Source organism: Diachasma alloeum, unplaced genomic scaffold, assembly GCF_001412515.2.
Source record: "Diachasma alloeum isolate Michigan unplaced genomic scaffold, Dall2.0 Dall_scaffold_00368, whole genome shotgun sequence".
NCBI classification, from domain to species: Eukaryota; Metazoa; Arthropoda; class Insecta; order Hymenoptera; family Braconidae; genus Diachasma; species Diachasma alloeum.
The window spans coordinates 264,176-274,114 of NW_021680507.1; the positions used below are offsets into that span (position 1 = coordinate 264,176).

General features: G+C 32.3%; 1 protein-coding gene across 1 annotated transcript in view; it reads right to left on the minus strand.

Moving 5' to 3' along the window:
• LOC107041555 (beclin 1-associated autophagy-related key regulator) overlaps positions 1-2,696 on the minus strand; it is a 12,084-nt gene extending 9,388 nt beyond the window's left edge. The window contains exon 1 of the mRNA XM_015262158.2: positions 1,851-2,696. Within this exon, the coding sequence (XP_015117644.1) occupies positions 1,851-2,050 (200 nt within the window). The 5' untranslated portion in view covers positions 2,051-2,696. The remainder of the gene's footprint in view (positions 1-1,850) is intronic.
• Between the last annotated feature and the right edge of the window lie 7,243 nt (positions 2,697-9,939).

A 9,939-nucleotide genomic window follows, 5' to 3' on the forward strand; every position in this document is an offset into this window, starting at 1 on the left:
CATAAAAAATTCATCAATTCGCTCAAGAAATCGCCTAAACATTACTGTCACCCTCCCCCCTCACTGCAAAAAAATTGAAAACCTCAAAACGATGGAAAACATGAAAACAACTCACTCAATTCAATTTAATCATCAGGAGATTGAAAACTAAAATTCTAAATTAACTTCACAGAGTGATCAAAAGTATGATGCGTAATCGAAATTCATGAAACTGTCATTAATTAAATTTGGGTAATTAAAAAATTTACAAATGTTCTTCAAAATGATCAGAAACTTAAAATTAAACATTAATCACAAATCTCATCCATTGCCTTCAATCCCCGAAAAATGGTTCAAAAATCCTCAAAATATCGCTATCATCTGCACCCTCCTGATTTCCTCTTGCAAAACAAAAATTCGAAATCTTCAAAATCATCTTGAAACCAATCATAAAATAAAACAAAAATACGTAATAAAACATCCATAAAAAATTCATCAATTCGCTCAAGAAATCGCCTAAACATTACTGTCACCCTCCCCCCTCACTGCAAAAAAATTGAAAACCTCAAAACGATGGAAAACATGAAAACAACTCACTCAATTCAATTTAATCATCAGGAGATTGAAAACTAAAATTCTAAATTAACTTCACAGAGTGATCAAAAGTATGATGCGTAATCGAAATTCATGAAACTGTCATTAATTAAATTTGGGTAATTAAAAAATTTACAAATGTTCTTCAAAATGATCAGAAACTTAAAATTAAACATTAATCACAAATCTCATCCATTGCCTTCAATCCCCGAAAAATGGTTCAAAAATCCTCAAAATATCGCTATCATCTGCACCCTCCTGATTTCCTCTTGCAAAACAAAAATTCGAAATCTTCAAAATCATCTTGAAACCAATCATAAAATAAAACAAAAATACGTAATAAAACATCCATAAAAAATTCATCAATTCGCTCAAGAAATCGCCTAAACATTACTGTCACCCTCCCCCCTCACTGCAAAAAAATTGAAAACCTCAAAACGATGGAAAACATGAAAACAACTCACTCAATTCAATTTAATCATCAGGAGATTGAAAACTAAAATTCTAAATTAACTTCACAGAGTGATCAAAAGTATGATGCGTAATCGAAATTCATGAAACTGTCATTAATTAAATTTGGGTAATTAAAAAATTTACAAATGTTCTTCAAAATGATCAGAAACTTAAAATTAAACATTAATCACAAATCTCATCCATTGCCTTCAATCCCCGAAAAATGGTTCAAAGATCCTCAAAATATCGCTGTCATCTGCACCCTCCCTGATTTCCTCTTGCAAAACAAAAATTCGAAATCTTCAAAATCATCTTGAAACCAATCATAAAATAAAACAAAAATACGTAATAAAAATTCATAAAAAATTCATCAATTCGCTCAAGAAAGCGCCTAAACATTACTGTCACCCTCGCCCCTCACTGCAAAAAATCGAAAACTCCAAACCGATGAAAAACATGAAAACAATCAAAAACTCCTGAATATTTCGGAATGACCAGACATAGAATACATAATGGAAATCCATAAAAAAGTCAAGCACTAGCTTCAAAGATCCTCAAAATATCGCTGTCATCTGCACCCTCCCTGATTTCCTCTTGCAAAACAAAAATTCGAAATCTTCAAAATCATCTTGAAACCAATCATAAAATAAAACAAAAATACGTAATAAAAATTCATAAAAAATTCATCAATTCGCTAAAGAAATCGCCTAAACATTACTGTCACCCTCGCCCCCCACTGCAAAAAATCGAAAACTCCAAAACGATGAAAAACATGAAAACAATCACAAACTCATAAACACCCCATTACCAACATCTCAACATACCGTTCAGAGTAAACAGACGTAGAATGCACAAAATCTCCATTCTGAACGCACTGTTTGCAGTAAAAAACTCGTCTATTATTATGACAAAGTGGGCACTTCAACAAATTAACACTCAAACGATTGGACACGTCTTCCAGCTCCGAGGATAATTGAAAATCAGCTGGTGCTGTGCAAGAACCGTCCGAGCTGCTTGTCGCCATAACCAACAATGCCTCAGCATTTGGCTCTTGTCACTCATCAGCTGATTCACCCCGATGGCTCGAACTTTTCTCCTTCCACTCGTCGAAGATAACGAGCAATAATAAATAGAGGACTAGCTGACAGACGCTGATTGGGCGATTTTTATTCTCTCCGTTTCTTTTTGCGGATTTATCCGTTGACTTCTACTTTTGCTTCAGTTTTTTTTTCTATTTATACACTCGATATAATTTTCTTTGAGAGATTTCGCAGAACTTGAAATCATTTTTATGAAATTATTCCAAGGAATAATTTCAAGTGGAAGGTTTGTCGGGTGGGGGATGTAGGGGCTGTGATGAGGATTTTGGAAGGGATTTCTCTTTTGTTTTTAGAGGAATGGAATTGTGTTTACTCTGGGGACACGACGGGACCCCAGACTATTGGGGGAAAGGAGAGACAATGGGGCTCTAGTGAGTGGTCGATGCTTTTTTATTTATAAATAAATTATTGAAATTTTCTTGTTTTAACTATTTGCTACGTGATAAGACTTTTTAAAATTATTCCTTGCGGTTTGTTTCCCAAGTTTTTGATTCTTCAAGATTATCCTTGAGGTATTGAGGAAGTTTTTCGGAAATGAGAAGAAGGGAGACCTTTTTTGCGGTTTTGGGGGTTTTCGAGGGGAGCAGCGGTTGAAATATCTTTTTAGCGTGAGGGGGAGGGTCGAACTGTTGATATATATTGCGCAGAATTTTAAATTTGAAGGTGCAATGCGTTTCAGGCGTGACTGCAGACGGTGGGAGTAGCTGTTTGAATCGCAGAATCCTTCATTTGAAGGATTTTTATTTTATTTCCACGGACGAAAAAATTTAACGGAAAAACCTATCGAATTCGTTAGAAAATTCTATTGAATTTTCATTCAACTGTTCTATTAGTTTTTGGCCGATTCTATTGAAATGTTCAATAGAAAATATTCAGTAGAAAAAGTCAATAGAATTCAATTTTTCTGTATAACTTATTCGACTGAGATATTTTCTATAGAATTTTCTCGGCAGAAATTTTCTAAGGTTTTTCGTTTGATTTTCTTGATGAGAAGAAAAGAAAAATAGAATGAAAAAAACTTGGAAAATTTGAGTCGAGCAAATTCTATAGAAAATATATGAAAAGTTACATGAATAAGTTATATAGAACTTATTTATATAACTTATAGAATTATATACTTGACAGGATAAGTGACAGCAGTTGAAAAAAGTCATAAGAATAGCAGCCAAACAGTTGATTCAGTATATTTCCTTTGAGTCAACTCGAGGCTAATCGAAGGTAAACCAACTATTCTTCAGACATTAATTCTATTCCAAATTTCTTTAAATGGATATGATGGAAAAACAAACAATAAATACGTCACAAATCTCAACAAGGCATGTGGATTCTTTTGCAAAAATATTTTCATTGTAGGACAGGAAAGTCTCTAAGAAATTCTCAACATTTTTCGATTTTATCCACTAGTTTCAAAGAGATTTACTAAATAATCCCAATTGTTTCTGTAACATATAACAAGAATTGAATTGATTGAAATTTAATTCAAATTAAAATGTCGGATGATTCCATGGAAATAATTCCTTACTGAGTACACGGACGAAAAAATTTAGTAGAAAAACCTATCGAATTCGTTATAAAAGTCTATTGAATTTCTATTGAACTGTTCTATTAGTTTTTGACCGATCCTATTGAAATGTTCAATAGAAAATATTCAGTAGAAAAAGCCAATGGAATTCAATTTTTTTATATATCTTATTCTATTGAGATATTTTCTGTAGAATTTCCTCGCCTCAAATTTTCTAAGTTTTTTCGTTTGATTTTCTTTATGAGACGAAAAGAAAAATAGAATGAAAAAAACTTGGAAAATTTGAGTCGAGCAAATTCTATAGGAAATATATGAAAAGAATAAGTTATATAGAAAAACTGAATTCTGTTGACTTTTTCTATTGAATGTTTTCTATTGAACATGTCAATAGAATCAGTCTAACGAATTCGATAGGTTTTTCTATGAGATTTTTTCGTGCGTGTCTCCACGAATTTACATGATTCAGCAATTTGATTTTCTTTTTTGCTTCTGAATGGAAGTATTGTAATCGTTCAAATTTTTAGTTTTAGATTTTTTATGTCATATCGGCTTATTATGGTCCAAAAAATCAGAAAATTTAATTTTTAGACAATAGAAATTCAATAGAAAATTCGCTAGAAAAATCTACTGGAATTCTATAGGAATTCTATAGGTTTTCTATTGGAATTATATTCAAAAATTTTATTTGTTTTTTTGCGCTGATTCTATTGGACATTCGATAAGAAAAAATCAATAGATTTTTAATTTCTGTTTGAAATTTTCTCTAGAGATTTTTTCTATAAGGATGCTTGGACCAGGAATAAGCAATAATATTAAATTTTGACAATATTAAAAAGGATTATCTCTTTATATTATTCAAAGTTTGACTATATTTAACAAATTTAAAAAATTATAGAATTATATTATATCTATTTCATAAAATATTTGATAATAATGAAACGTAATTCTTTAGTCAACAAGTTAATTTTAACTTTAGGTAGGGGAGGTTGGGGTAAAACGGACACTTTTGACTTTTTTTAAATTGTTAATGAGGGGTTGAAATGTTGATAAAACTTAATAATTTTTTATTCGATACAAAGAATAATTCTTTCCCTTTGTGACGAGCCTAAACTGAGCTCAATTGATCAATTTATTTCCGAGTTATGAATAATTTTAAAAAAGTCTAAACTGTCCGTTTACCCCACCCTCCCCTATTTGATTTTCGATTATCCAAATAATCGTCAATCTTCCTACCGAAATTATTAGTTGATAGAATATTTCGAAATTTAAAGGTACAAATTGATGGTTCCTTTGATATTTAAAATTTTTAAGATTTATGTTAAAAATTGACAACTTCACAATTTAACGGTAATTATGATTGATTGACATGCCTATCACTGGCTTAAGCCAATTGTCCAATTGGACATCAATTTTCTAGGCTTTTTCCGCTCGGATTCTGTAATGCAAAACAAAACAAAATCCAGCGGAAGAAACTCAGAAAATTTGTGCCCGATAATGCTAATATAGAATAAATCTCAAGAGAAAAGTTATGTAACAGAAATTTGAAATCTATTGATGTTTTCTTGTCAAGCATCTAATAGAATTAGCGCAAAAACAAATAGAATTTTTCAATAGAAATCCTATAGAAACGGCATAGAATTCCTATAGAATTTCAATAGAATTTTCTAGTGAATTCGCTGCTTTCTATTCAATCTTTTCATACATATGTATGTGTGTGGTAAAGTTTCTCATCAATTGTTGGTTAATAAATGAATGGAATTGAATCCATTTTTTTCAAATGTAGATATTATTGAACCCTATCGACCGCCATTAATTAAAATTTAATTCATCGATTAGTTATTTAATTTTTGATTTTTTTCGAAAATCGGTTGTTCCACGATAACTAAAAAAAATGTTCTGAATTGATTGAATGATGGCTTAAAAAAATTCGTTTGGATGTCCCTTCATGGAGTCTCCAAAAATTATGAAAAAACGTTGAGAAAATCTGAACATTTTCAAAGAGCATTTTTGCATAATAGTGTGAAATAAATCCGATGATGTGGAAATTGCAAATTAAAAATTTACGGTTTCTAATGGCTGTTAGATCGTGATTTGTCATAGTAACCATAATGGCCATGATAAATTATCCACTTACGATTTCCTCCCTAGTGGACTTATTTAATTTTTGATATTTATAAAAAAAGTTCTTTGGAAACCTTTTTCCGATTGTACAATCATAATTTTTACGCACTCGTGTGTGATGTAAAATTCAATGTAAATTGTGATATATTTTCGATTATGAAGATGGAAAAACAACCGAGATAACGTTCGAAAGATAATCCCTCCTGATCTTAAAATGACAAATCAAATTTCAATTCAAGATTGCTGATTGAATAATTAGTTGAGTAATTGTTCTTAATGTTTTTCGTTTCGTTTTTCGATGATTTTCGTTTTTTATCAAATGTTGACATTTCAAGATCTCCCCATCGACTTTCGCCCATTTTCGACATGTGTGCGGTCAATGACCCAATCGATCAATCTTAACTCACAGCTGATTAGATTTCGATCAATATCGATAGAACGATTTTTGAGTTTTTGCTTCCGAACGGAAGCAATGTATTCGTCAAATCTGAAATTTCCATTTTGTTGTGTGACGATGACTAATTTTGGTCTCAGGAGTTTGAATAAGTTGTTTTTAGATTATGTCCCTATGTATGTACGTATGTGAGCTTTTTTTCAAATTTAGTTTATCAACGATCATTCAAAAAATACTCATCGAAATCTTTTCAATTATGGCTTAAAATATTCTCTTGGATATTATGTCGGTCGAGCTCAAAGATAGCGGCGATCGCATCATTTCCTATGAAATTATAACCTTAACCCTAGTCGGTCAACTGACGGAAAATACGACTTTAGTCACCTTCGCGGAAGCGTGCCGCCGTGTTATTTAGGCTCCAGCGTTGCCGAATCCACTCTACACTTCCTGGGTGCGTTTAGCGAGTTCCCAGCAACGTCGCGCAACAGGCAATTTCATTTAACGCGGGAAAAAATTGTTCACCTGTTGGAAATAATTTTTTTTCTCCCAAAATTAAGGATACAATATTGAAAAAAAATACTAGAATTTTCCAGATACTTCAATTGACGAATTCAATTTTTCTCAAATTTTTCCGGTCAACCAGCCGATGGCAAGGTGAATAAAACGACGTGTTGCGGCAATTCCCTCGCGTGGTGACCAGTCTAGGGTTAAAAAGCATTTAATGGAGACTTAATCATGGTTTAGTCGGAGTTTAGTCGGAGGTTAATCAGGGTTTAACCAAGGTATCGTCAAGGTTTAATCAATTTTAATCAATGTTTTAATCATTTTTCAAATGATTTCCATTTTCGGTGGTGATTTCTAAAGATTTCTAGAAATAATCGGAAATCAGTAGAAATCGGAAAGAAATCAGTTGATTTCCGAAATCATTAGAAATCATCAATAAGTGTAAAATCTAAATTGATTTTGCAGTTTCAACTGGACAATTTTTGTTATGGTATCGGTGCATTCGAAATCACCCTATCCCAAAATGTGGCGCTATGAACTTTTTGATCACGTATGAAAAAATTCTATAGGATTGCCTATAGGATATCCTATAAGATTTCCTATAGGAAATCCTATGGAAAATTCGAACATTTCCTATAGGATTTTTCTAGTGGGATTTCCTATAGGATTTTCTGTAGGATTTCCTATAGAATTCACTATAGGGCTTTCTATAGAAAGTAACACGCAAAATTGAGACTCAAAACCAATCGGTCACAAGGGTCAGGATTAGGATCATAAATCTAATAGGAAACTCTATAGGGAATCCTATAGGAAATCCTGTGCGAGATTCGACGGGAAATCCTATCAGTAAAATCCTATAAGAAATGTTCGAATTCTCCACAGGACTTCCTATAGGAAATCCTATGGGAAATCTTATAGCATTTTTTCATACGTGGACATCTTTACGTATTGTAACGTCAATAGAAAACTGCCATTATTGACAGATGCCCCACTCTGGTCCCGAAATCTAAATTCTCCAGGGATTTCTTGAAATCAAGAAATCATTTAAATCTCCTAGGAATCACGGAAATCACAAGAAATCAAAAGAAATCATGATTTCTAATGCTGATTAAGAAATCACAAAAATCATTCGAGAAATCACAGAAATCAACAGGAAATCACCGGAAACCATCGGAAATCATCTGATTCTGGAAATCACTGAGTCACTCGATTGAGGAGTGACCATCTTGTTACGAACCGACAAGCGTAATTGCTATGAGTTCCATATGTAGATGCACTTGTCTTTTATTGAGATTTCGCTATGAAGATCTCTACAATCCTTTGAAATTCTTCGAGGATTTCTGACGATTTTATGAAATTCTTTGAAATCCCTCGAAATATTGCAATATTCAAATCAGGGGGACAAGTTTACGCACGAAAAAATTTAATAGAAAAACCTATCGAATTCGTTAGAAAATCAATAGATATCGACAGATGCCCCACTCTGGTCTCGAAATCATAATTTCTCCAGGGATTTCTTGAAATCAAGACATCATTCAAATCTCCTAGAAATCATGGAAATCACAAGAAATCAAAGAAATCATGATTTCTAATGTTGATTGAGAAATCACAAAAATCATTCGAGAAATTACAGAAATCAACAGGAAATCACAGGAAATCATCTGATTCTGGAAATCACTGAGTCATTCGATTGAGGAGTGACCATCTCGTTAAAAACCGACAAGCGTAATTGCTATGAGTTCCATATGTAGATGCGCTTGTCTTCTATTGAGATTTCGCTATGAAATTCTCTGCAATCCTTTGAAATTCTTCGAGGATTTCTGACGATTTTATGAAATTCTTTGAAACTCCTCGAAATATTGCAAATTCAAATCAGAGGGACAAGTTTACGCACGAAAAAATTTAATAGAAAAACCTATCGAATTCGTTAGGAAATCAATAGCTATCGACAGATGCCCCACTCTGGTCCCGAAATCATAATTTCTCCAGGGATTTCTTGAAATCAAGAAACCATTCAAATCTCCTAGAAAGCATGGAAATCACAAGAAATCAAAAAAAATCATGATTTCTAATGCTGATTGAGAAATCACAAAAATCATTCGAGAAATCACAGAAATCAACAGGAAATCACAGGAAATCATCTGATTGTGGAAATCACTGAGTCACTCGATTAAGGAGTGACCATCTTGTTAAGAACCGACAAGCGTAATTGCTGAGTTCCATATGTAGATGCGCTTGTCTTTTATTGAGATTTCGCTATGAAATTCTCTGCAATCCTTTGAAATTCTTCGAGGATTTCTGACGATTTTATGAAATTCTGTGAAATCCCTCGAAATATTGCAATATTCAAATCAGGGGGACAAGTTTACGCACGAAACAATTTAATAGAAAAACCTATCGAATTCGTTAGAAAATTTTTAAATTTCTATTGAATTTCTATTAAACTTTCTATTAGTTTTTGGCTGATTCTATTGACATGTTCAATAGAAAACATTCAATAGAAAGAGTCAACAGAATTCGGTTTTTCTATGTAACTTATTCTTTTCATATATTTTCTATAGAATTTGCTCGCCTCAAATTTTCCAAGTTTTTTCCATTCTATTTTTCTTTTCTTCTCATCAAGAAAATTAAACGAAAAAACTTAGAAAATTTGAGCCAAGGAAATTCTATAGAAAAAATCTCAATAGAATAAGTTATATAGAGAAATTGAATTCTGTTGAGTTTTCTACTGAATATTTTCTATTGAACATTTCAATAGAATCGGCCAAAAACTGATAGAACAGTTCAATAGAAATTCAATAGACTTTTCTAACGAATTCGATAGGTTTTTCTATTAAATCTTTTCCCCCGTGTTGTCTCCCCCGAACTACGCATAACACGAATAAATGAGATTTTCGACGTGAAATGCAAATTCTACTGTTTTATATTCATCAAAATAGTTGAATAGCGGAGTAAAATAGGAAATACAACTTAATTTCTCTTCAGTTCCAAAAATAGGAATAAATGAGTAGGGTAAAGAGGTCCCTTTCTGGACGGGGATTAATTTCTGGACGATTTCAACTTGCATTGAATAATTCATAAATAAATGAAAATGAAAATCGTACTGATTATTTCACCCTTTCGATAATATTACTCGTGTATAGGGGAGGGTGGGGCAATATGGACATCTGAGGTAAAATGGATACTCAAAAAATTGGCGAATTTTTTTTTTTTAAATTCAAGCTTTTGAAAATTGTTTCTTAGCAAAGCCCACAATCAAAAAATTATTCAAA